General features: G+C 53.1%; 9 protein-coding genes across 9 annotated transcripts; 5 read left to right on the forward strand and 4 right to left on the reverse strand.

Moving 5' to 3' along the window:
* Positions 1–741: 741 nt before the first annotated feature.
* On the reverse strand, positions 742–3,183 carry JN550_008149 (uncharacterized protein; the record flags this gene model as incomplete). Its single annotated transcript, XM_049320079.1, has 8 exons — positions 742–1,184; positions 1,238–1,828; positions 1,879–1,912; positions 2,002–2,051; positions 2,105–2,184; positions 2,241–2,397; positions 2,470–2,757; positions 2,808–3,183. 8 exons carry the CDS (start codon positions 3,181–3,183, stop codon positions 742–744), a joined length of 2,019 nt encoding a protein of 672 aa, XP_049169936.1.
* Positions 3,184–3,850: 667 nt separating this feature from the next.
* JN550_008150 (uncharacterized protein) lies at positions 3,851–5,649 on the reverse strand (the record flags this gene model as incomplete). Its single annotated transcript, XM_049320080.1, has 4 exons — positions 3,851–4,515; positions 4,571–5,206; positions 5,271–5,289; positions 5,362–5,649. 4 exons carry the CDS (start codon positions 5,647–5,649, stop codon positions 3,851–3,853), a joined length of 1,608 nt encoding a protein of 535 aa, XP_049169937.1.
* A 1,579-nt stretch (positions 5,650–7,228) lies between these two features.
* Positions 7,229–8,183, forward strand: JN550_008151 (uncharacterized protein; the record flags this gene model as incomplete). The annotated part of the gene is made up of 2 exons (XM_049320081.1): positions 7,229–7,566; positions 7,625–8,183. 2 exons carry the CDS (start codon positions 7,229–7,231, stop codon positions 8,181–8,183), a joined length of 897 nt encoding a protein of 298 aa, XP_049169938.1.
* A 2,495-nt stretch (positions 8,184–10,678) lies between these two features.
* JN550_008152 (uncharacterized protein) lies at positions 10,679–11,273 on the reverse strand (the record flags this gene model as incomplete). The annotated part of the gene is made up of 2 exons (XM_049320082.1): positions 10,679–10,963; positions 11,109–11,273. The coding sequence occupies 2 exons, from the start codon at positions 11,271–11,273 to the stop codon at positions 10,679–10,681; spliced, it is 450 nt and encodes a 149-aa protein (XP_049169939.1).
* Positions 11,274–13,068: 1,795 nt separating this feature from the next.
* JN550_008153 (uncharacterized protein) lies at positions 13,069–13,527 on the forward strand (the record flags this gene model as incomplete). The annotated part of the gene is made up of 1 exon (XM_049320083.1): positions 13,069–13,527. One exon carries the CDS (start codon positions 13,069–13,071, stop codon positions 13,525–13,527), a length of 459 nt encoding a protein of 152 aa, XP_049169940.1.
* A 2,794-nt stretch (positions 13,528–16,321) lies between these two features.
* On the forward strand, positions 16,322–17,392 carry JN550_008154 (uncharacterized protein; the record flags this gene model as incomplete). Its single annotated transcript, XM_049320084.1, has 2 exons — positions 16,322–16,346; positions 16,401–17,392. The coding sequence occupies 2 exons, from the start codon at positions 16,322–16,324 to the stop codon at positions 17,390–17,392; spliced, it is 1,017 nt and encodes a 338-aa protein (XP_049169941.1).
* Positions 17,393–17,728: 336 nt separating this feature from the next.
* Positions 17,729–18,908, reverse strand: JN550_008155 (uncharacterized protein; the record flags this gene model as incomplete). The annotated part of the gene is made up of 3 exons (XM_049320085.1): positions 17,729–18,586; positions 18,653–18,702; positions 18,764–18,908. 3 exons carry the CDS (start codon positions 18,906–18,908, stop codon positions 17,729–17,731), a joined length of 1,053 nt encoding a protein of 350 aa, XP_049169942.1.
* An 873-nt stretch (positions 18,909–19,781) lies between these two features.
* Positions 19,782–23,365, forward strand: JN550_008156 (uncharacterized protein; the record flags this gene model as incomplete). Its single annotated transcript, XM_049320086.1, has 7 exons — positions 19,782–19,828; positions 19,912–20,172; positions 20,243–21,694; positions 21,772–21,846; positions 22,229–22,327; positions 22,375–22,568; positions 22,635–23,365. 7 exons carry the CDS (start codon positions 19,782–19,784, stop codon positions 23,363–23,365), a joined length of 2,859 nt encoding a protein of 952 aa, XP_049169943.1.
* Positions 23,366–24,798: 1,433 nt separating this feature from the next.
* On the forward strand, positions 24,799–25,731 carry JN550_008157 (uncharacterized protein; the record flags this gene model as incomplete). The annotated part of the gene is made up of 3 exons (XM_049320087.1): positions 24,799–24,984; positions 25,047–25,206; positions 25,271–25,731. 3 exons carry the CDS (start codon positions 24,799–24,801, stop codon positions 25,729–25,731), a joined length of 807 nt encoding a protein of 268 aa, XP_049169944.1.
* Positions 25,732–26,074: the final 343 nt, after the last annotated feature.

Raw genomic sequence — 26,074 nt, forward strand, 5'->3', positions numbered from 1 at the left:
GCGATAGTTGGATCTGATATGGGCAGGCCCGCAGCCTTGACAGGAGCTGGCGGTTTCCACAAGCCCAAGAGCAAGTCTTGGAAAAAGACGTTGCTGTGCTGGAAACCTGTTGAGAAACACACCCTAGGTATCAGTGGAAGTTTGTTTGAGACGAGGTTTCTCGGCTCTGCACCTTGGAACTTAACAGTTTCTTGTATTTCAGCTTCAGTCCAGCAGAGTTCGAAATATGGTCCGATTGGTTCATAGAGTTGACTTGGCGATCTTGGTATTAGCCTTGTAGCCCAGACATCTCATTTCATTCTACAGCGAAGTCATGTAGCAACTGCCTCGAAGTCTCCGTTGCTCCGAATCAATTCAAGCAATGGCTAATGGTAGAATCTATCAAGCCACCTACGCCGTAGGTAGAAGCATCATAGCCTCCAGTGAAATCAAATAACGTCACCGTTCTACCACGGAGTGATACTGTCTTAACGCGTTGAACTAAGTCTTGGGGAATGAAGTCGACTAAGTACGGACTATGAGGAGTGGTGCATTCTTTCTATCTACAAGATGCACATGCCTAGCCGAAAAGACTGTGTGCTTGTATTGATGGGGTGATATGATGACCAGGACATCGAATAGTCATACTGCTGGAGGCGTTCCCGTTCATGTTAATCATCTTGAAACTGGATGTTGGCTTTCGTTAGAGCCAGCACATGAGTACGATCTCTACATTTCTGTACTATCTACATTATATCTAGCTTACAGTTTCGCACGCGCCTCAATTGCTTTATGCGATCCGCCCTTCTGCTTGAAGTACTCGGCAACTTTGCTCCTGGCAACCTCAATAACGGACACATCTTCAATAGTCGCGGGCCAAGCAACTTCCTTGTCAAACTCCTCGTGGACCGCATTCTCAACAAGTTCTCTCAGCACTCTCCGTAGAGTTTTACCGGACCTCGTCTTGGGGATCATGCCCTTTCCTTGAATGATACCGCCCAGAGTAGCGATCCCTCCAATTTGAGAACGCACTTGATTCTGGATCTCATCAATAAGCCGCTGATCTGGGACAGCTGATGCAGGATGGTCTGGGACTGATAATGTGACGAAAGCGAAGGGTAGTTGACCCTTGAGGGCATCTGGGATGCCGATCACACTTGCCTCCGCGACGGTCGGATGACTTGTGATCGCTTGCTCAATTTGACCTGAACTTATGTGTAAGCGAATGACACTATACCTGGGAACGAGCTATACATACCTGTAGAAAGTCGATGGCCGGCTGTATTGATCAAGTCATCGCTCCGACTCATGATGCTGATATAGCCTTCCGCATCTATCATGCCGGCGTCTCCAGTGTCAACCCACTTGCCTTCAAATCTCTTCAAGTACCCGTTGTAAAATCTTTCATCGTCTCCCCAGAGGGTGCGGAAGCCAGTCGGAGCCAGGGGGATAGCCATCACGATATTCCCCATCTTCCCCCTTTTGACCTCGTTCCCTTGATCATCGACCGCCCTCACATCGAACCCAGGCATGGGTTTGCCGGCGCTGCCAGGTTTGACATTCAAAGGCGGGTGATCTCGGACCTGAGTTCTTCTATCATTTCCAGCTTGTGGTAGTAGGCTTAGTCCAGAGATGGGTGAGCCGGATTCGGATGACCACCAATTGTCAATGACGGTGGCACCAGGAGCTCCATGTTTCTGTAATAAGTCTTGATACATGGTGATGATCGATGGCTCTGATCTTTCACCCGCTAAGAATAGCGCCTTGAGTGACCGCAGACCGCCCGACTCCCCAACTTTCTTCAGGGACACATTCTCAGGGTCATCCCTCTTGATGGCTCTCAGTGCGGCTGTAAGATTCAGCTGCTCCGTTCGTGAAGCTATGAACATAGTAACTTACTTGGAGCTGTAAACAGGCTCTTGACCTTGTACTCCTATGCATACGATTGTCAATAACTACAGACCCCCCCGCCGGTAGCATAGCTGTGAAACGTAGCTGGTTGACCTCGACTAGGAGACTGACCTGTATTATACGCCAAAAGCTGGAGCTGTCCGGTGTTCCAACAGGTTTGCCTATGAGGTTCCTCGGTCAGCCCTGGTTCTGCCCGAGTCAACGATGCGTTTACCTTCATATAAGACCGTAGCTGCACCTGCGAGCAGGGGCCCATAAATGATGAAAGAATGCCCGACGACCCAACCAATATCACTGTTCGTATGTTAGATCATTATCAAATGGCACATGGCTGATGCCAGGTCTCTTACCTTGCTGTGAAGATGACATCACCCGGTCCATAAATACCGAACAGGTAGCTGATCGAAAGGTGCAAGCCAACAGCATGTCCTCCAGCATCACGAACAACTCCCTTTGGTGAACCGGTAGTCCCGCTTGTGTAGATGATGTAAATCCCATCATTGGAGTCTACAGGGACGCAGCTGGCTTTGATTCCTCTCGCACGAGCACTACGTACCAATTTGAACCAGTTTCTCTCACCTCCTGTCTTATTCAAAGGGTCCCAGCGTAATTGATTCCGCTGCCAGACCAGAACACGATCGGGTTTGTGCTTCGACATCTCGATGGCCTCTCTGATGAAAGGCTTGTAGCTCATGGGAGGCTTCGCGCCGTCAATTCCGCAGGAAGCTGTAAGTATTGCCACGGGTTTCGAAGCCTCGATCCTCTGAGACAGAGATGCAGCAGCGAAGCCTCCGAAAACGACCGCATGAATGGCACCAAGTCGGTTGATGGCCAAGATTCCGATCAACGCGGCGGGGATCATGGGCACTGGCGCAGATCAGCTCATTGCCTGTGTTTAGCTAGCTTTCAAGACTTACTGTATACCAGCACTACGTCTCCTTTCTTCACACCCTCATCCCTCAGCACTCCAGCCAATACCTCAACTTCGTCAAGGAGCTGGCTATAGGTGATAGCCTGCTTTGTACCGGTAACAGGGCTATCGTAGAAGATAGCAGGTCGATCGCCATTGCCTGCCAACACATGACGGTCAACACAGTTGTAGCACGTGGAGATTTGGCCGCCGGCGAACCATTCCCAGTGTGGGTGTGTTACACCATTCTTCAAAGTCTTGGTAGACTTTCTCAGAACAGTGTCTGGTTTTCTATGCCAGTGAAGCTGCTCGGCTTGGTGAGACCAGAAAGACTCGGGGTCTTCCAGCGAGCGTCGTTGAACTTCATCCTGTAGGTGGCCCATCATTCTTTTGCCGCCAGACCAAGCGGACGGGATCAAAATTCGGTGTACTTTCTCAATGACCCTCGGTTGGCGTTTCTCGGTCGAGTGGGGCTTTGAATCAACTGGAAATGTATACTACGGGCACAAAATTCCCAACAGCAGGCCCAAGGGAGTTAAAACCAGACAGTTGATGAATGGACAGTACGTCAATGTTCATAGGCAGTTAAGTACATGTGCCATACTTAATCTTCCCAGGAAGGCGGTGTTGCAGACAGTAACGTGTGGCATTATGTAGGTAGAGATGACCCCGGACTATTTCCCCGCATCCGTAACTCCGGAAAGCCAAGAGAAGTTGCCGATCTGCACACTTACTCCAATTCCTCGGCACACAGGATTGCGCAAGTGAGTTTCATAGCATTGGACACCGGCACCGAAGCAGCCTGCAGGACTTGTGTTAGTCAGCGGGCTTTTCCCAACCCGTGCTTATAGTCATCTTGTGGACCCATGTTGATGCTAGTGTAGGGGCTTGGCGCATGCCTAGCTACTGAGTGCTTGTTGAACACAGTCAGTCTTGAACCTGTTCGGTGCGAGCCAAATTTGGTATCAGCTGCAGCGTGGATCTTCAATTGATAAGACACTCAGAGGTCATATGGATGATTCCCGAGAGACTAGTATTGCGCGATAGGAACTAAAGGCTGTATACGAATTCCGGGTTCTCTCCATCCGTCAAATCAAGGAACTCCTGACCCTCAAGTTTCTGATAGCCCGATGCTGCCCTGATTGCAGCCTTCTTCTTATTCTGTCTTTTACACCAGAAGTAAATGAACAGAATGTCGAGCACACATACTAAGTAGCAGACAATGATAGTAATCTCGGCAGGGCGGTATTGCGGCTTGTCCTTATCTTGGAAAACTTGTGGACCAATGATATTACCCACGCAATAGCCGATCAGATACATTGCTGCCACTGTAGTCTTCTTCGTCCAACCGGCAACGTTAGTTGAGATGAGGGAAAGAAGAGCTACAAATGGAGTTGGCGAAGCTTGCGTAAGATAATATCCCACGAGGCGGCCGGCGTTGTGGCTTTCGGGCAGACAAGTAATCAGAAGCATACCGAGGGCCGCGATAAGCAATCCAGATGTTGAAATAAGCTGCATATCCCAGGTCAGGAAGCCAAACATTTCCTCTTGATACAGGTGACTTACAAGTCGATTCTTGTACCGATCACCAAGATGACCAGCCACCACTAGTGCAACAACTTCTACAGCCCCACCTGGTGTACCCAAGAGTAAGGACTGGGTGTTCGTGTAACCAAAGGATACGATTAGTTGCGAGAAGAAATTCGATATTCCACCTACGTGACTCAGTATCATCTCTGTGGGTTGTGTATCAGAAGCCAAGGAACTTACCGTTCGGGATATCCGCAACTAAGCTGTAAAAGACAAATGCCCAGATCATGGGGTCAGTGATAGCCTCCTTGAATTGGTACATCTTGAAGTGCTTGTTTCCAACACCCTGTTGGTTCATTCGGATTCGTTCAACGGCCATTCGACGCTCCTTTGGTGTCAGAAAACGGGCGTTTAGCTGGTTGTCCGGCATCCACCATAGAAAGATAAATCCCATGAAGGCGGTGAAGAGGCCGATCACCAGGAACACAAGCTGCCAAGACTTGATAGAGACCGGACGGGCTTCTGTGCCAACAGCGATACCGTAGGCCACAAATCCACCCAAAATCTGGCCCCAACCGTTGAAGCTGAACCACCAACCAGTACGCGTTCCCTGCTCGCGGATAGTCCACCACTGGCTCGTGAACAACGCAAAACCTGGAGACACTGCGGCTTCAAACACACCAAGGAAGAACCTCACCGTCATAGCGCCGGCAAAGTCCTTGACAGCCGCCATGCAGCAAAGAGTGAGCCCCCACATGATGACGTTGAAAGCTGAGTATTTTGCCAGCGGCAGTCTTTGTAAGAGGCGGTTGGTAGGCCATTCCCAGAAGAGGTAACCAAAGTAGAACATGGAGCCGATCCAAGAATAGTCTTGCCCTATATTGACAACGTTAGCAACACATATATATAAAATAAGATGGAAATTGATCTTCACACATACCAACAAGGTGGATGTCAGTCTATTCAAAGCGAATATATTAGTACAGAAGCATTGGCAGGATTTGACGGCGACTTGCCTTGAGACCCATGACACTCGCGTAGGAAACAGTGGTTTTGTCGAGATAATTCAGACCGTAGACAATACAAAGCAATGGCATCAGATTCAGGTCAATCTTTCTCAGAAGCCGGCGTTCTTCGTCAGGAGTGATGACAATGGTCTCACCTCCCTCGACCAAGACCTTAAAAGCCTCATCCGCATCGTTCTTGTTCGCATGCTTCAGGATGCCCACATCATCGATCCCAGGTGCGTTGGCTACAGGGACAATGTGCTTCTCGACATCGCCTCCTGGATAGGTCCCCGCTTTCTCCGCTTCGGCCATGGCGACGTACTCAATTCAGTACACGCAACGAATTACCATGTGTTCAACCCAGGGTTTGGAATTATGTTAATGAGGAAACCCGAAGAGTTCAGACCCCCAAGGACTTAAAAACTACTTGAGACAAGGGCGTTGGCGATCTTCATGGCAGATCGGCCCTCCGTTCGGTAACCTCTGTGATCCTGCTGATAAGCAGCAGTAATATGTGAGAGAACCTGCACTTATCGGTGGGTTCCGCCGCGACGCAGACCTATCGGCCTCGAGTAATGAAGTGCGCAGGTACATGAGACTTCGGTTCAACGCACCCAGCAGTGCCGAACACGCCCCGCGGTTCTGTGTCAACCACATTATGTACAAGCTAACAGTCATTCGATAAGTTCTTGAGCGACTGTGCGATCCCCCGCATTGCGTATCAGCTGCCGTCGATTTGATGACATCATGGTATCTCCTCAAGATAAGCTGCGGACGACGTAGCATGCGACAAACTACTGAACCGATGATGGCTTCGAACACCACACGGCTTGGTTATAAGGATTAGTATCACATCAAGGGATCACTGAGAGCGAAGGACGCCATTGAAAAGCCAAGATGCGGATAGAAAGCTTGGTTAAAGCTTCCGTTCCACTGACCTCCAGTGCCCAGCGGCCAAGAATGGGCCTCGGAAGCCTGCCGCACCGTGGGAAGCACTATGGATCGCCAGGTGGCGCTAGTCCTCAGCTAATCAATCGGAAACATCAGGGCTTGAAGAGGCATGTTTGTGAAGAGTAGCGGGAAACTTACCAGGCTCTCATTACTTCAAGACTGGCTTGAATGGTCACTGGTTGTCTGTAATGTCGTAAACCAACTAGCAATTGCTCGTATAACGTTGAACGGGGACAATACTTGCCTAGGTAGTCTATCTGTTACAAGTCACGATGGTAGCGCCAGTGTCTGTACCAAGCTAGCCCACGCGCTTTTCTCACCCGAGCGCTCACTGTTAATACATGCTGCCATGGAGATACTCTGAACATGCCCATAGTAAACGAATGGTCCCCCTGGAAAGCTGTTTGGTGGTCACGGGCGGTTCGGTTCATTCAATTGCCATCCGTTAGCTTATCACGTGCGGGACCCAAGACTTGCGTTGCGCTCCAAGGGTTGCATTTACCGGGAACACGGCTGGCGAAACCCGTCTTCTCGAAGCCTGGGTCCAAGGAGCCGGGTCAGATCCGCCTTAGAGTTGTGGTAATGTTCGGACGCTCTTCGTTGCGACGCCCGTTCCGGCTAGCAGTAATAAGTGGTGTTGAGCTCTGATTTGTGGTCTTTTGGCTTGGCCAACTACGGAGCTTGGCCACCGTGATTGTACCTCCTCTAATTAAGTACGGCACGGTCCACTGTCCGCAATCTCATCTGGAAATGGTGAATAAGGAAAACCAGGTTCTCTTGTTGAGATTTGGCGCTTGTTTCTAAAACTTAAAATGAAAGCAAGTATATAAGTCCATGGGACCGTTGTCTTCTGGGATGGCAATGTTACTTTCAGAGTTCACTTACAACTGAATCCAACTTCAGTTAATCATTGCCTGAACGGGTTCTCGGTTTCTTGGAAATGTATACCTCCGTGGGACTGACCTTTTTAGCTGCCTCTGCTCTCCTCGCCGGAGTGGAGGGTGCCTCCGGGACGGGAAAGTCGACCAGATATTGGGACTGCTGCAAGCCTAGTTGTGCTTGGTCGAAGAAAGCAGCCGTGAACCAGCCGGTATTGACGTGTGACAAGAACGACAATCCTCTTACCAATGTCGATACCAAGTCCGGTTGTGATGGTGGCTCGGCTTTTACGTGTTCCAACAACTCGCCTTGGGCAGTCAACGATCAGGTCGCGTATGGGTTTGCCGCAACTGCCATAAGTGGGGGATCCGAATCTAGCTGGTGCTGTGCGTGTTATAAGTATGTCGTGCTTCTTTACAAAGCAATCATGAGTTTGTCGACTAACCGATACGCCTAGACTTACATTCACATCGGGGCCAGTGGCCGGCAAGACCATGGTGGTCCAGTCCACCAATACCGGAGGCGACCTGGGCTCTAATCAATTCGACATTCTGATGCCTGGCGGAGGAGTTGGACTCTTTGATGGCTGCAAGGCCGAGTTCGGTACTTCGCTGCCAGGCGCGCAGTACGGTGGTATCTCGAGCCAATCGGACTGCAACTCTTTCCCCTCCAACCTCAAAGCCGGATGCAACTGGCGTTTCGACTGGTTTAAGAATGCAGACAACCCTGGCCTGACCTTCGAGCAAGTCCAGTGCCCTTCTGAGATCGTTGCTAAGTCGGGCTGCCGTCGCAATGACGACTCATCATTCCCTGCCTTCAGCCCCGGTAGTGCGGGATCGACTACTAAGGTTTCAGCCACGTCAACTGCTCAAACGACGACGACAGTCGCGCCAGGCGGAGGGAGTGGAGGCGCTGGTGCGGAGCATTATGCTCAGTGTGGTGGTTCTGGATGGACTGGACCTACAACTTGCGTGAGTCATACCCAATCAAATCCCCTATTCCTCCCTCGATTATGATGGTTCGACTTCCGAACCTGGCTCGGAAGCGAGGGTTGACCTCAAAAACACATTGTAGAAGCAAACCTTGATAAACAATTACTGACTCTGGGCGTTGTAGGTGAGCCCATATACATGCACTGCTGTAAACGAATATTACAGTCAATGCGTTTGAGGGTAAGGCTGTTGTGAAGTCATAGGCCGGACTGGCCTAATGTATATAGTATAGCCAGTCTGACTGCCTCTTGTACATAGAAATGCACGCTTTCACAACTGTACTTTGGACTCTGAATGGCGAAAAGTGAACTCCACACCGCCAGGCGGAGGACAAAACACTCAGCTTGGCGACAGAGAACCTGAGGGCAAGTTGGCCACTTGTTACGGTTCATTCTAGGCTGTACAAAGCTCAGAGTCTTTTGCTTGTGGAACATCTGATTGGTATAGGTTTTGGAATCAATCTAGGACTTTCGTGGCGTGACTTTGGGGGATATAAGTCGGCCTTGGTTGATCTCATAATACGAACATATGGAGTTCGTGAAGTATAGCATAAATTGCACTTCTACTCAAGAACTGTTTCACTGCCCACATACACTCGATTAGTAAGACAAAAGTGCAGCAGAGGCTCGACTGAAGACTCTTCCAAGCATGAACCACAATAACATCATGCTTTTGAATGATGTTAGAAGAATGCCTATTACGCCCAAGACCTGTATATAATCAAATCTCCTTGGGGCTCTTGCGCCACAACAACAGTACGGCACAACGATATGAAATGTGTAGTTGCGGTCTTCGCCTACTTAAATCATTGATAATACTGCACCTGGACATTGGACTTCATACGTATCGCAGTGTACGGGGTGTTCCGGCCCAAACCAGGTTGATTGCCATTTGCATTGGGGTCCAACGCCGACAAAAGCAGGGATCGAGTGACGCGTCACCGAGCTGACCTATCAGTCAACGCATGTGTCAGCTTACAGGCATTCAACTTCATTTCAAGCCGCGGAGAGTCGGTCAGAGTCTGCAAATAGCAGGTTCCTTGATAAGCAGGATCCGGGCGGCTTTGCGCAGGGAGGGTGGATTGCTGCCGCCGGTCGGGTTACTGCTTGGGCCAAAAAGTACCCAATCCCAGCAGTGTGACGGCTGTTCTGTTCCTCAAAGTGCTGAGCCGTCACTGGTGCTGGTACCTGCAGTAGCGCAGAGAACCTGCAGCGAACATCCATTCATCCATTGCCATGCATCCTTTTGCCCTCCCTGACTGATGTGCCCATTGGTGATGCCCGCCCCGTGGTTGGGCGTTGGCGAGGCTTCTTAGGATGGTGGGAATGCTAGCCATTTTGAACAGGGCTTTCCCATGTCGTGGCAGAGAAAAGCATATTTGCTGTCCCGTTCGGCGTTTTACGGCAATTGTTAGACTCATGTGTTTTCCTGGGGCTTTCCAGCAGGGCGGGCTGGCATGAAACCCGCCCGCTGATCAGCGCAGCCCGTGTGTGCCCGTGGGGATCTGACCAAGGAAAACCGGGACGATCAGAGATCAGAGACAAGTTCGTCCCGTTTATCGGTGCCGGTGGTCGTCATCCAAAATAGCCTGATGTGGATCATATGTACATCTGTAAGACAAAAGCAGATTTCGGGTGTTCTGGTTGGCCGATCACTTCGACGGCAAGGGATGAGACTTCGAATAAGCAGTTATATTTGGCAACGACGAATTTTCGCGTGGCTTTTTCGACTTGAATGATAACGGTCACGCAAGGTTTCAGCCCAAGTGAACGGCTGGCTTGGTTACGTCCGGCAATAGTGCCTCTACTCTGGCACAGCCGCCACCGACGGCCACACACCTCTTACGGCATCAAGATCAACAATTATGAGAAATCACTCGAGAAACAGTCAGTGCAACGGTAGCTTGTGCCGGACCAAAACTTGATCTTCGATGAATGCTCGGTATGCCGTGACTATAGTACAGTAGGCTCGCGAACACTCGCGTCATTGTCCAAAGACCAATAAAACATCCAGCGACTTATGATCGGTGTCTCAGCTTCGTCATATACGTGCAAATCTCCAAACCACCCTCCAAGTGTGTACAAGAACGAGTAGTCTAGAGGCAAACACGATAAGCGAAGATCTCTTGGGCGAATCGAGACAAAATTGTGAAAGGATAGAACGGTTTTTTTGATTTGTCAAAGTCGTCGATCTCGAGTAGCTTCCTTCATCCACAGCCCGGAAGCCGCCTTGAGACTCGCGCGTTCCTTCACGACCCAGTTCCAATCCTTTGGACCGCACACATCGTAATACTCCGTGGGCGAGGTAGTATCTTTGTCCAAACACCAGACAAGAAAATACAAGAATGAAGTCTTGCATGCGTGGCCAAAGACTCCATAGTGCAATGCAAGAATACCGTTGTGCCTGAAAACCTCCCAAATCTATCACCTTACTCCTCCAAATCCAAACTGCTTTCCCGTCATGAATTAAGTATTACCGACATGATTCGTAGGTCAGACGTGATCGAGTGGATTGGAAATTTACAGAAGAGCGGCAACTCCCATCAGGGCAGCAAGACCGGCTCCGGAGAGAGCAGCGACCTTGCCGGCACCAGCAGTGGGGATCGAGCTGGCGGGGGTGGTGGGGGTGGTCTTGGAGGTGGTAGGGTAGACACCGCCGGTGGACTTGACAGTGGTGGCGATGGTGCTGTTGGCAGTAGGGTAGACGGGGGCAGGGGCGGTGCAGGTGCTGCAGACGACAGCGCTGGTGGTGTAGACGGGCTTGCTGATGGTGCAAGGGCAGTCAGTGATGGTCAGGGTGGTGGCCTATCAAATCATGTTAGTATCGATATAGAATGTATAGAGAAAGGGTCGAGTCGTTTTGCTCGCCTGGAGAAGCGAGACCAACTTGGTTGATCAACTCCTCCTAGACGGCCAAGTTCGCCACAACCCTTTCTAGGGATCGTCGTACCTCAGTGACAGTGTAGGTCTTGCCACCGTGGGTGATCTCAGTGGCAGCCGGGCAGTAGGTGGTGTAGGCAGTAACGACCTCGGTGGTGTAGGTAACGTTGTCAGCCTTGTACGAGGCCTGGGCGCCAGCGGCGAGGGCAGCGACAGCAGCGATGGTGAACTTCATTTTGACTGGTATTAAGAAACTCGGTGGAGAGTTGTTGTAGTTGTTGTTGTCGGAGTATTAATTAGGTATTTAGGTACGTTGAGTATAACGAATGAAATTGACTGTAAAAGTCAGGGTTGGTTTGTAGTGAGTGTGTGTGGGTGAAGAGAGAAGGGGAGAAAGAGATTGTCGCTCTTGGACGGAATCCGTTTATATACAGAGTTGTCGACGAGGATAGCGCGGTGTACCGGGGCCCGCTGAGGAGGTTGCCACCCATACCATGGTCCCGTTTATTTTTGCCCGTCTTATTTCGCTGTCCAGCCAATTCAGCGCAGAGGCCCTGCTGCTCCAGTTCCAAGGAAGCTGTGCCGGCTGGGGGGATGCCCACTTCGGCGGTTGCTTGCTGTTGGTGGTGCCAGGGGTGTAGGCGTGGTCGCTGGGCTGAGCTCAGACGATGGGAGATTTCTGAAAAGGGGCAAGACCGACGCCCGAGGAAGAACCCATCGCCAGATCCTGATAGTGCAAGGCCCGTGGTCTGTTGTCACGGCCTGGGTCTGCTGGGTACCTTTTCGCGGCATGTAACGCGGGCTGCTACAAGCGACGCTATGGTCCATTCGCTTGCTGGCTAACAGCACCCGATCGGAGGAACCTGTTGATCTCGACGCATTCTGGACCGTTCAGATGCGAGGGGTGCTGCCATATCCGGCGACATGGCCCTAATGCCAGGTACCACTGCAAGGAACAGGAACAGACAGCGCGAAAGGCAAGGATCCTACTGGGGGTTGCGGGAAATTGCAGCGCCACTAGCAAAACTAGCTCTATCTCCAATGAGCCCGAACCAGCAATAGCCAAGCCGGCCCACCCAACGGGCTCTCTCTACGGAGGCACCGTTGCTCGGTGGTACTCTTGGCTTATCGGTCGCTGTTCAGTTCGCATCTGTAGGCCATTCCCCAGAGGTCAGTCGGGTCCTGTTGAGTCACTGTCATGATTAGACAGGCCGACGTCAAGCAGCGGGTGTCGCCTATCTCGGGCCCCTGCGCTGTAGGATAGAGTTCGTCCGATCATGGCATGAATTCGCAGCGCTGGAGATAAGACGATGCACGGCGCTGACCATATGTACGGTAAGATTGATCGCTAGCGATTAATGAAGTGGACCACTAAAGCAGAGTACGCAGGCACTGATAAGTGACAGGAGATGGGCAGCGGCCCAGAGGGCACTCCTTGGTCCTGCCGTACTGTGTACCTAGGTAGGTTGCTTCTTCAGAACTGCGCTGCTGGAAAGTCTACAGCAGCGGCAGATTGCAGGGTGGTACAGCCAGGGTCAAGAGGCACGCATTGGCGCATCGATTGGCTCCTTGGTTATGCGATGCCAGAACGAGGCAAAGGCTGACGCCGCCTGAACGACTGCCTCATTCGCCGTGCAGCATTGCGACGCCTGGCAGGCCTGGGCTGCACGCTGGAGAACTTTTAGCACTCAGGAGCCAGCGAGGTGGAGACGCCGATACAGGCAAAGACCCACGATCCATGCGCTGTCACTGATCTTGAACCAGGTCTCCCGCCTAGCCGGCTTCTCGCTGTGGGGTCCCTGAGTGCTTGGGAAGGTTGTAAACTTTCCAGGGGAAATTACCAGGTGTCTCTGGGGTCACTAACGATATGTGAATGCCTTCTCCGGACGAGGTGTGGATTCTGGGAATTAGTGCTTCCAATCTGCGCATGAACATTGAACGCGCTGTAGCACCTCGTATTTGCCGCTATCAATTACGGCGGTGATTAGGATCATTATCATGCTGGGAGACATTCCAACACTGGGTGTCCAATGCCAGACTACTGCAACGGTGTATCGCAGCGGAAGGCTTCCGATGTCAAATCATACCACGCAGTTACCGCCCGAACTGACAAGACGACAGGTGTGCTCACTTCACATGTAATTTCGCCATCCCAAATCCTCGACGGCGGGACCGTACGATCCAACGGCATTACAATGGTCGGAGTCATCAACCATGCTCGATATATCAATGCCAACTCCAAGAAGATTACTATTGTAGTGCTTAGCCTCGCAAGCCGCGCACGTCCCCAACTGCTATATCCAGACCTGTCGCTAACTCGGTTGTCGGTCCAACAGAACAGAGATGGCCGCAGGACTCCGCAGAAGAGAATCGGACCGCCTATCACTTGGTCGCTAGAGGTCTCGACAACCAGATCATCGACCGACGCCCCTGTCCGAGTCGGCATTCAACGGCTGTTCAGTCTGCGCCCTGGCGCTGAGGGAATCTGAACTAAGACGTTTGTTAACGATGATTCTGTGTGCGCGATTATTTGAATTTTCTACGAGATCCGGAAAACGTTTCTGATCTATGAAAAGCCTCCTCGTCATCGGTTCCCGAGAGCTGAATACAGCGACGGCAGCTTGTGCCTATTACAGACTTGGCCTGTGGTTCTTCCTGGTGCCGTGGCTGCTCCAACTTTTCCAAGATCCAGAACACCGGCTGGGCCATTTTGGCACGTTACTTTGGCTAGCTGCAATTTCCACCACCTGGAGCTACCGCCGACTCCTGCCACTACTGTCCCTACTGCCGAAATAATGAAGATCGGCTATGTATGCAACCACCACGAGGTTGAATCAAATCATACGAGGATTGCTGTCCAAACAAACTGCGAGTCTCCATTTTGCTTTGACAAAGACGCGCCTTTCGCGTCCCGTTGCACGGCTGGCAACCGGGATCTGTTCCCGGCTGCTAAAGTGCTCCCGCTCTATGGATCCCGCCCCCAAGCAACCACGTTCGCGTCGACTCGCGCCTCCATAGCGTTCCATTGGTGTTAAGTCCATATTGGCTGTCCACACATTCAACATCGAGTCCTTGGCCGAGAGTTCTGCCCACATTGAGAGCCACTTCACGCCTGGTCGTCTCGTTTGAGATGACTTCTGACCTTCATGCAATTTCTTGTCTCTATGTCGACCGTCGCGGGATCGAGATCACCCTGGATGAGGCTCCCATATTGGACGTGACACTCGACGATACTTCTCGTCACCGCTCACTCATGATCCGACAGGTAACAATCCGAAAACTCACACCGGCTCCATAGAGACCTATAAGGGAGCCTTCGGACTCTTTGGCATGAGCCCGCCCTCTGTATTACCACACGATCGAGTGTCTCGCAAATACGATTAGCCATCAACGCAAGTCTGCGGTCTGGATAGACGGGCTCCTTTGCTACATTGGCGTGTCTTCTATGTGTTCTATGGCGATGTCTACATGCACACGGGCATAAGCTGTGACCAAACTCTCTCTTCGGTTCACATCTTGTGACGGTCGCAAGAAATCAGCTGGATTACTCTGCGACAAGCAGGATACACTGCCATGTTCAACAACACTGGCCGGGTACAATGTGTGATTCTTCAGTGAACCTTTAGCATTGGTAGTCTACACAGCACACTCAGTGCCTTTGCTGCCTACATTCGAAGGCATCGTTGGGTTCCTGTACAGATAGCAGCCTGGGATAGATATGCACACTCGGCCATGGCGCATTCCCCCAACGGCCGCCTTCAGATTGGGAGGAGAAACCATATCCTAGAGTGCAAGGGATCATTGGCATCGAACTCGGCCTGTCACGGACAATCCATCCAGTGTCTTGGAAAACGACCTCGTCACCGCTGTCGATTCCTCCGAAGCTCTCAAGCCTCTGGTTCACAATTGACAAAAGCCCATGTATTAACCATACATCATTTCGTAACCTCCGTTGTAACAGAAGCTATCCCTACGAGAATGTGTTTGATATCAACCAAACGGTTACGACAGGGGCCTGCACTGCCCTAAGGGACTGCCTTAGACTTGTCCTGAGAGATCTATCACTGAATGCTTCGGAGGGTTTGTCGCCATTAGAGGTGGAAGTGCTACAATCTCCACTGTAGCTCGACTGGCCTTGCTCTTTAAATGTGCTGTACGGCGTGGACGGGTGGTCGAGAACGACTATCAATAGAGACGGAGGTTAGCATCTCTAACACCTAGGTTCGGTCTCTACTCCGCGGATATGCTCTCGAAAGGACTGACAACAGTATCAAGACAGTACTGGTACTCGCTCAACTTGCTGACAACTCAGACCTGGATCTGCTACCGCCGCATTCAAGAGTCTATGTCAAGGTGGTTTATTGTGATTATACCTACTAGGTAGTAGGGCAACAAACGGACATGGAACCCCGTTCTCAGTCTATATGTGTCAAGGATCCACTATGCGAAAACCAACTGAAGCGGGGTCCATTGATGACGGCCAAATCGATTCATCCGAGACGACCCCATGGGGTTCTAGTTCCAGGATGCAGACGAGAAGCAGCGAAGTTGTTCGAAACGATGCAACGCTCGTAGTAAGCCACTGCGGCTCAACGCAGTCGAGCGTGACAGAATGGTCGGTGGTGCACAAGACGGTCATGAGACCATGCATGCATGCAGCGATGGTCTATATAGCAGGGCTCATTAACTTACGCCCGCCCGGCCAAGTGGTATTAGAACCGACAACTGCTCCGCCCCGGAATCAAGGCCGCCGACTCCAACTGCATTGGCGGCCCCGGCTTTGCTTCCAGACTCGGCGAACTTCCTGCAAGCCGGGGCCTGTCTGTGCGATTGACGAGCACATGTGCATCGGAGCTTGTTGAGACTCCCATTCCCGCTCCTTCTGTCACGTTGTGTAACCAATATTGCAGCCTCAAATGCGGAGTTCGTGAGGGCGGGCGCCAGAGCGAATTATAGACTTTGACCGCCCATTCCTCCACCTCGGGATAATGGACGCTCCATGCCGTCCTGACACCCGGTCGTCCTTTGTCGGTCGGCCTTAAGATTTTCTCCTAGCGCACTATGCCGTCCGCCGTTGGAGAAACTGACGTGTGGACCGGGCCTGTTTAGTTGATGTCATTGCCGATGACAAATGGGCTCGGGGATAGTCCGGCACGTGAAACCCAACGCCGCGACTACAGACGATATATTTGAGTCCACGATGTCGCTTTTGATATTGCATGAGACCTGATTAAAGAAATTCCCAAGTCCCAGGTTGTTACTGTAGTCTTTGGTCCCGCCAAAATGCCTTCCAACATGAAAGCCGTCGGTAAGTCGATCCCCCGCAGGCTATAGATAGCTCCCGTCCTAACGACATAGCTAGACATCAAGGGTGGCGCCGGCCATGCCGATGCTCTCTTCATCAACCCGGACACCCCAGTGCCAACGCCTAAGGAAGGCGAGGCTTTGATCAAGATCAAGGCGTTCGGCCTGAACCGGATGGACTTGATCCAGCGCGAGGGTCACTATCCGCTCCCCCCGCAGGCACCCTCAACCCTGGGAGTCGAGTTCTCGGGCACCATCACCTCGTTCGGTTCTGGTGAGCATGGCGACTTCAAGGAGGGCGATGCGGTCTTCGGCCTAGCCTACGGCGGGGCCTACGCCGAGTACATTGCCGTGAGCTCCAAGATGCTGCTGCACAAGCCGGACTTCCTCTCGTGGGAGGAGGCCGCCGGCGTCCCGGAGACCTGGATCACGGCGACGCAGGCGCTGTACCTGGTTGGTGAGTTCACCAGGGGCAAGTCGGTGCTGTGGCACGCGGGCGCCAGCGGGGTCAGCATCGCGGGGATCCAGCTCAGCAAGGACAGCGGGGCCAGCGCCGTGTACGCGACGGCGGGGACGGACGAGAAGTGCGCCTTCATCGAGCGCGAGCTGGGGGCGACCAAGGCCTTCAACTACAAGACGACGGCGGACTGGGACGAGCAGATCCTGCAGGCGACGGGCGGCAAGGGCGTCGACGTCATCATCGACTTCATCGGCGCGTCCTACTTTGCGCGCAACCTCAACGCCGCCGCCCGCGACGCCCGCTGGGTGGTGCTGGGCCTGATGGGCGGCTCGCGCCTCGACGGCGTCGACGTCGGCAAGCTGCTGTTCAAGCGCGTCCGCATCGAGGGCAGCACGCTGCGCAGCCGCGAGCCCGACTACCAGGGCCGCCTGCGCGACAAGCTGGCCGAGTACATCCCGGACTTTAAGACGGGCAAGCTCAAGGTCCTCGTCGACACGGTGCTGCCCATGGAGAAGATCCAGGAGGCCCACCGGCTGCTGGAGGCCAACAAGACGACGGGCAAGATCATATGCACGGTTGGAGACTCGTAGGGTGGGAAGTTTCTACGCAGCGGCGGAAGGTTAAGGGGTCGGTGTATAAGAGGAAAAGGAAAAAGCATGCCGTGCTCGTGCAGAACGATCAGGACGACGGATACTTTGAGCCATCACAATTATGCAGGCGCGTCTGCACTGGGGAAGGAAGGACAACGGGTTGGCGCTCATGATCACGAAGCATGATTTCCTCAAAAGACAGTTACCAAGATATCGGTATCGAATCCGAGCCAAATGACATTGAATGAATCAAAGACTCCCAGAACGTCCACAAAAGCCTAAAACGCCGCTCTCTCTTCTTCTCGTCGTAAGCGTTCAATACGCATGAGTTGCTACTTAATGCTCCTTAATCCACTTCAACATCTGCTCGTAAGCCGTGGCCTGCGCATCCTTGATATGCTGGTCTGCGTAGTCTCCAACGACGGCGAAACCGTGGGGCACGCCGGGATACACCTGCACCTCGTGCTCGACGCCCTCCTTGCCCAGCACGTCCTCGCCCTGCGTCCGCACAGCGTCGGGGAACAGGGGGTCGTCCTCGACGCACACCAGACTGACGGGCGCCTTCAGCCCCGTGAAGTCGTCCGGGCTGACGAGAGTGGCGTGGGCCAGGGCGCCGGCCTTGATGTACGGGCCCTTCTTGCCCACGGCGGCGGCATCGCCGGCCTCCGTGTCCGCCGGCTTCGTCAGGCCGCTCCAGCCCGACGGCGTGGGTGTCCGCTCCGCCGCTAGCAGTAGCACGTACCGGCCGCCGAAGCAGTACCCGACGGCGTAGACGCCGTCGCCGGCGGCCACGGCATCAGCAAACTCGGACCGCGCCGCATCGATGACCTTTTCGAGCAGGGGCATCACCTTCTCCTCCGTGTGCCGGGCCAGCCACATGTCGATCAAAAAGGACTTGGCCGTCTCGGCGGCCTTGAGCTTGAAGGCGTCCAGGAAGCTGCCCAAGGCGCCGCCGCCCGACGCCCCCTGCTGCTGGGACTCGAGTTGCGCCTCGGGCGACTCGAAGGTTTCGTTCTTGGTGTTAGGAGCCGGGTCGCCGCCGAACAGGTCCGGCATCACAACCACGTAGCCCTCGGCGGCGAAGCGGTCGGACTGGACCTGGTTGTTGGTCGAGTGGAGGCCCGTCCCGCCGGTGAGGTGGAGCAGGAGCTTGGCTGGGGAGGTCGGGTAGTTGGAGGGTTTGGAGATGTAGGTCTGTGATAAAGCCAGTCAGTCACCATCTTCTCCCGCGTGGTGCGGCGAACGGTGGAAGCGCCTTACATCGATGCCGCCGAGCTTGCGGACCTCGCCTTGGGGCTTTGCGCCATCGGCTGTGTGGTTCGGTGTCAGTAGGGCATGCTTAGACGGGCTCGTGTCGCGGGAGAAGCTCACGGGTCGGCCTGTCGGTGGTGCAATGCTCGCCCATGGTAGGTCCTGTCTGGGCAGGTGTGTCTCCCGGGATGACGGGCCCATCCTCCTGTTCCTGGGCGTCGCTCTCGGGAGCTTTGGTCGCAACCTGGGGGTCGACTTCAGTCATGGTGACCGCAGCTTTGTGCAGTGTAGGCAGGGAGGTTGGCGTTCTATTATTGGAGGAGGAGCCGGTCGTATGCGGTGTACGTTGGATATGCGGTTCACGGTTCAATTCAGGACAGGTTGCGCAGAGTGTTTCTTGCTGGCCTATCTGGGTACCTTGAGGAAACAAGCCTGGCTGTACACATACGTATGCACGTTCACTAGTTGTTTCACACGACTGGAAGCTGTGATGGCGGGGTACCTAGGTAACCACCGGGGGGAAGCACCACCCATCACCACGTTCCCATGTTACGGGCTGCCCTCGATACGAATGGTGGAGTCTAGCAGAGCAGATAGCCCTTGGCTGCCCTCTAGAGATGTTATGATTTGCACAGCCAGGCTAGAACACCCCCGAAGCGCAAGTCCTGTGTGGACTATGGGACGAAGGATTGAGTTGTCCGGCCATGCACCCACGTCTGTAGCCCAGGGTGAGTTAACTTAGCAGGCACCTGCAGGCAAGTAAACACGGTGACGTCTTTAGCGTGTTACCACGGTACACGGCGCCCGTCAGCGTTACGGCACCACCTTAGCTGGCTCCATTCAGGGACCCCGCGCTACAGACTGGACAACTGCACACCTGCAGGCCTGGGGAGGCGCGGGAGGGCCGCTGTTTGGCTGTTGGCTGGTGCCTGCGCGCCGGCAGCTGCCACCAGAAAACCAATTTAACATTTTTGGCGTCTCTGTCGCCCACGTCGCGTCGAGTCGCGTCTTCGCCCCCCTCCTCGACCCGACCTTCATCTGGCCCATAGTCAACACCCGCCTCTGACTCTGCCGACACAAGATCATCGTGTGTCCGAGCCGCCAACTTCTGTACAGCACCACCCAGAGCTCAGTCAACATGTCGGTCGCAGAGGCCCAACAGGCCATCACACAGGGCGCCTTGGAGTAAGCATCCCATCCATCCCACCCGTATATCATATATCGCCATCCCCCATCCCTCTTCTCGCTACTAACGACATTCTCTGCAGCGCCATCTTCAACGACTCCGCCAACGTCGACAGGCGCTTTCCCGTCCCGGTCCTGCAATGTCTGCAGATCAAGCCTCTGGCCGCCGGTCCTGCTGGAGGAGCCAACGCCGAACGATACCGGGTCGTCCTCAGTGATATCCGCAACTACGTCCAGTGTATGCTGGCCACCCAAGCAAACCATGTCATCCACGACAACCAGCTGGTTCGTGGTTGCTTGGTGCGCATCAAGTCATACCAGGCCAACTCGGTCAAGGGCAAGAAGTAAGTCTGCAAGACTCCTATCGTCCCAGGCCCCTCTTCTTCACCTACTGACTGTCTGTTCTTCTTCCAGCATCCTTATCATCCTTGATCTCGACGTGATCGAAAACCTAGGGGCCCACGACCGCATCGGCGAGCCTGTCGGTTTCGAGGCCAAGGCCGCCGCCGCCGCCGATACCACCATCGGCGGCCAGGGCTTCTACGGTGCCAAGCCCGAGCCCTCAGCCCCAGTCAAGCCTGAACCTATGTCTTCACGCATGGGTGGCGGCGGAGGCGGCAGCACAAACGGTGCTCAGCACGGCGGCGTCAACATCTATCCCATCGAGGCTCTCTCGCCATACGCGCACAAGTGGACCATCAAGGCCAGAGTCTCGGCCAAGTCCGACATCAAGACGTGGCACAAGGCCTCCGGCGAGGGCAAGCTGTTCTCGGTAAACCTGCTCGACGAGAGTGGCGAGATCAAGGCCACTGGCTTCAACGAGCAATGCGATCAGTACTACGATCTCCTTCAGGAGGGAAGCGTCTACTACATCAGCAACCCGTGCCGAGTCCAGCTTGCCAAGAAGCAGTTCTCCAACCTGCCCAACGACTACGAGCTGACGTTTGAGCGGGACACTGTGATTGAGAAGGCCGAAGACCAGTCTAGCGTGCCCCAGGTGCGCTTCAACTTCGTCAATGTCCAGGACCTGCAGAACATCGAGAAGGACGCCACCGTGGACATCATTGGTGTGCTGAAGGATGTCGGCGAGACGTCCGAGATCGTATCCAAGAACACGGGCAAGCCCTATTCCAAGCGCGAGCTGACCATCGTGGATGACTCCCAATTTTCTGTGCGCGTCACCATCTGGGGCAAGTCGGCCACTTCCTTCTCGACACAGCCAGAGTCTGTTGTCGCCTTCAAGGGTGTCAAGGTCTCAGACTTTGGCGGAAAGTCTCTGTCCCTCCTGTCTTCAGGCAGTATCAGTGTAGACCCCGATATCTCGGAAGCCCACAAGTTGAAAGGCTGGTATGACTCACAAGGCCGTGGTGAGAACTTCAGCACCCACCAGAACAGCATGGCAACACTGGGTGGTGCAACAGGCCGCCAGGATCAGACCAAATACATATCGCAAGTCAAGGATGAGAACTTGGGCATGGATGACACCAGTTATTTCTCTCTGAAGGCGACCATAGTCTACATCAAGCAGGACAACTTCTGCTACCCGGCTTGTGCGAATGAGAGCTGCAACAAGAAAGTGGTCGATGTTGGCGATGGCACCTGGCGCTGCGAGAAGTGCGATGTCTCCCATCCACGACCCGAGTACCGCTATATCATGAGCATCAACGTCAACGACCACACAAATCAGCTGTGGCTCAGTTGTTTCGATGACGTCGGCCGTATCATTATGGGCATGACCGCCGACCAGGCCATGGAGCTGAAGGAGAATGATGAAAATGCGCTTGGTGCTGTTTTCGAGCAGGCGAATTGCACCAAGTTGAACTTCAGAGTGCGTGCAAAGATGGACACGTACGGAGACACCCAAAGGTTTGTTTTGCCCCTACCCCGACGAGCATTTTGTTTGAGAACATTGGTGCCAAGCAGAGTTGCTGACGAGAACACAGAGTACGGTACCAAGTGATGAGCGCAACACCCATCGACTACCAGGCCGAAGCACTGAAGCTCTCGGATATGATTAAGTCTTTCGGCATCTAGATGGATGCTTTGGTGGTCACGAGAGCATAGTATCATCTTCTACTCTGCTGGAAAGTTGAAGCCTGTAGCTCATTTGTTGAGCGTCTGGAGCTCCGCCCAGGGGGGCGTACATGGAAAGACAGAAGGAGCCCGTAGCCATTGGGGAAACCATCCGATGGCGGCATATGGTGGTAGAGTCTTTCTATGAGGTACAAGTTGGTATTGTAAGGGACGTCAGACATGTTCGGATACCTATGATAATGGAACGAGGCGCATTATACAACACTATTCTTGATGATACACTCCCATCCCAACCCCGCCGAACACTGAGATTGGGTTGCAGAAGCCTTTACTTGTTATGTTTGAATGATTGCTTCGTGTTTCCAGTACATACCATCGGGGCCAAGCTGCTTCCCAGCCTGGATCGCCAACAACAGTTGGCGCAGTTCGTGCGCTAAGCGAGAGCGAGACGGCGACAAAGAAATCGTGAGCCTCATGATACATACTGGCATCGATCCATAATGAAGTGACAGTTCGCTGTCCATTAAGGCCACGCCAGTGCCGCTTTGCCTGGAGGACTTGCTCTTTAGCGTATTGAGGCAGTCATCGAGCTCCCCACGTCGTGGCACTGCAAGGGATATGGAAACCATGCTGGGGCGTATATTCATTTCGCTCGGGCTATACGCGATGGCTGATGGACTTCTGATCCGGCACCTTCCAGTCCACAGTAAGTCAATATGCAAGGTGCTCACGCCATTCCCAGGAAACTCTGCAGCTCACATATCCTCGAAAGGGGCCCTTCACGCACATAGGCACCGTCATGAGGACACCGACCACGACCCAGAACTCCTAGATAAGCTGGACCGCCGACCAACACAAGTCCACATCACAACCGTCCCTTCTCACAGTCCGCCAAATCCATCGTCCCTTTTCCTCCCCCAAGAATACCCCCAGCCCAATGTCGCCCCGAGGGCGGATCCATCAACCCACCTGACGACACAGCTCCAGACCCGGCCGACCGGCTGCCACACCGAGACCCTGACGACGACGGTCCTCCCGGCGTCGCAGACGACCCTTTACGCGGTGCTGGCCGCGGGCCTGGACATCGCGGCCGCCGGCTTCACGACGCTGGCGCTCAACGACAGCGTGAGTGTCGTCGTGGCGGCCGGCGTGCTCGACGTCGGCGGCTGCCTGGTCACGGCGCCCACCATCGACACCGTGGCGCGGACTGAGACGCGCGAGAGCGTGCATTGCGACGGTACAACGGTCGAGGGCGTCGTGGTCACGGTCACAGAGGCACCGCCGCCCCCGGGCGTCACGACGACCGAGGTGCGGCCCACGACGGTCGTGCAGCACGTCACGCAGCAGATTACTCAGGAGGTTACTCAGGAGATTACGCGGCAGGTTACGCAGCAGGTCACGGTGACGATGCAGAAGAAGGGGAAGGCGGAGGATGAGGAGGAAGGGGCGGGTATTGGCGGTGTGCATTGTGCGAATGGGCTCTCGCCGCATGCTAGGTGTTGAGGAAGGACGGGATGGATGCTTGAGATGGCATTACAACAAGCCAGAAAGAAGACTTTTTTCGATTGATTCTTATACAGAGGTAATACCAACTTAATGGTCTCCATAGAGGCTCATCCGTTTATGGAATCTTCATTGGTCCAAAGGGAGCTCTTTATTCTTCTCTTGAGATCCTCAAGATCCCATAGTCCCCGAATCGCGGGAGAATTACCCTGGCAATCAGGTATGCGAGAATAGATTCTGGGTTGTAAGGCTTATGAAATGACGAGAGTGGCATTGAGCCATGCGAATAAAGCCTTCTTCATAATTCAACGCGTCATCCATGCTTCATGTGGATCGAATTGTAGTAAATGTGCTTTGCCAGGAAGAGGCCAAGGAGGAGAGGCAACGCACCCACCACCATTGCCAGACGTATAGGTGGAGGGAATCCAGATCTGCATTGCCCCGTGTCGAACCTGACACCCCTAAGAAAAAAACACGACCCAGGAGCGTAGAAGAGAATTCCAGTCAGAGGAACATTGTTTAGCCTACAAGGGGCCAGTTTGTTCCACTATAGCCAGTATCTCGCCTACTGAACCGTCGTGTGCGGCTTACCAGGTACACACGAGGAACATGTTACGCATTGCACAGCTGCTCGACGCACAAATTGCCACATATCAGCATATATGTATGAGAGAATCTGCATTCCACATGCACTTCACGGGTGAGTGATGACAAATTACTGTAGCGACAAGTTCAAGATTAGTAGGCGTGGTCAGATCGAATGAGGCAGACGCGCATCGATACCCAAATGCCTTCCTTAGCGTCCATGGATGCCAGACGCCGTCGAACCAGTATGGTCATAATACCGAGTCCCATTGGGTTCCTCTCCCCTTCGCTACTGCAATATACAAGCCTGTGTGGTTTCTTTTTTTGTCAAACGCCTTTTGCCCGGTACAGTAGGTTCATAGTAGTCAGACGAGGGACAGAGAAGACTGTGTGTGAATGAGTGTGGAATATCAACGCAATAGCGTGTCAACTAGGCACAACATGTTCTACGCCTGTGAATTTATGCCCCCGAATGATCCAGTTCCAAGAGAAGACTCCTCGAAATCCTTCATTATCCTACGCTTCAACCCGCCTACAAGTTGAAGGGGGGCTTGTGCAAACTCAAGTGTGGGGTCCTAGGTTTTCAGTGTTAATTATGATTACTTTTTCCACATAATGAAGACAAAGGCGGTGTACTTCATCCGAATATCACCAAAATGACGTTGTTGCCTAAGTAATTTCGCACATTACGTGGGTTAGTTGATTGTAAAATGCAAATGGACGACGACGCATCGACCCGCTCCGCTTACCAACGGACAACAGTACCGGTCATCGTGAACCGACACTACCTTATCTCCTACCCATACTTCCTTCATACACCATCCTTAAGCATCCCTTTTGACGTGATAATGGCGCCTGAAGACAACTCTGAGGCTTTCTCCAAAGATCCGTTCTCCGGTCTTGAACGATTCCTGCTCTCGACCGACTGGAGCGATTTGACCATCATCTGCGAAGGGCGTGAACTTCCCGCTCACAAAGTCATCCTTTGTTCATACTCCCCGGTGGTCGCGGCTGCTTTGAACAGTAATCTCAAGGTACAATCTTAATTAAGCATATCGGCGCTGGTATTGAAGCCGGCTATTAATATTCGGAACAGGAAGCACGCACAAACACGATCGAAATCCAGTTCGATTTGGCTACAGTGTGCTGTATGCTTTTCTACATGTACTCTGGAGACTACGACATCCAGAAGGGGAAGCTATCCGCCCTTGGCTTCAATGCTCCGAAGAATGATGCGAAGACGGGCTTAACTCGAGGTAAGGCATGATGGTCTCCATTACGAACAAGAGCAACTTATTGACCACGAGTCCGACCATAAAGGCTCGACTGACACTACCGAGATTTCTGAAGGAAGCTCTGTCTTAAATAGCGTTCAGATATGTCGGAACGGAGATCCAGAGGCTCCAGTGATCCAAGAATTACTTGACCACGCGAAAATGAACAAGATCGGGGACTATTACCAAGTACCAGCGCTAGTGAAGATGTCGAATTTTATGATGGACTCTATCCTCAAAAGCAGCTGGTCAACAAAGGCGTTCATTTCGATCGTGAATGACCTGTTCGAGTCAACAGGAGATACTGAATGGCAGAAAATGCTCGCATCACATGTAGCCGACAATATTGTGCAGCTTGGCTCTGATACAGAAGCTCTGGCACAGGCTAAGGACCTAAGCCCCCTCACCCGCGAGATTATAAGTGCTTGTGCAGATCGAATCCAGGTGGTCGAGGCCTCTCGAAAGAAGAGTTCCAGTTCCACTGGACTCGGCTCCAGGCGTTTTTAGCACATATATTACGTCCGAGAAGAATGAAGCGATTGTGCAAACGGTCGTAGGACCACGGTGAGCAGTGAGACAACCGAGGCCTGGCATTATGATATTGCCATCATGAGCTGTCTAGTCCAGCCATTTTATACCCCATTGCCATTAACTCGTTACCTGCTGCTGGACTACTATCACGAGTGCAGTCTGGCAGTGTGAGGAGTATTACAAGTCATCGGCTAGAGCTGGACGAACGGAATTAAGGAGCGAAGAAAGAACAGGGCTAAGTGATATGTGGTGGAAAGTTGGTTGTTGCAACAAGAGGTATTTATTTTCGCAGCTAGCGAAACTCAGAGCTAGAAATCAA

The sequence above is a fragment of the Neoarthrinium moseri genome (genome assembly GCF_022829205.1).
Source record: "Neoarthrinium moseri strain CBS 164.80 chromosome Unknown scaffold33_Wmoseri_CBS_16480, whole genome shotgun sequence".
NCBI lineage: Eukaryota > Fungi > Ascomycota > Sordariomycetes > Amphisphaeriales > Apiosporaceae > Neoarthrinium > Neoarthrinium moseri.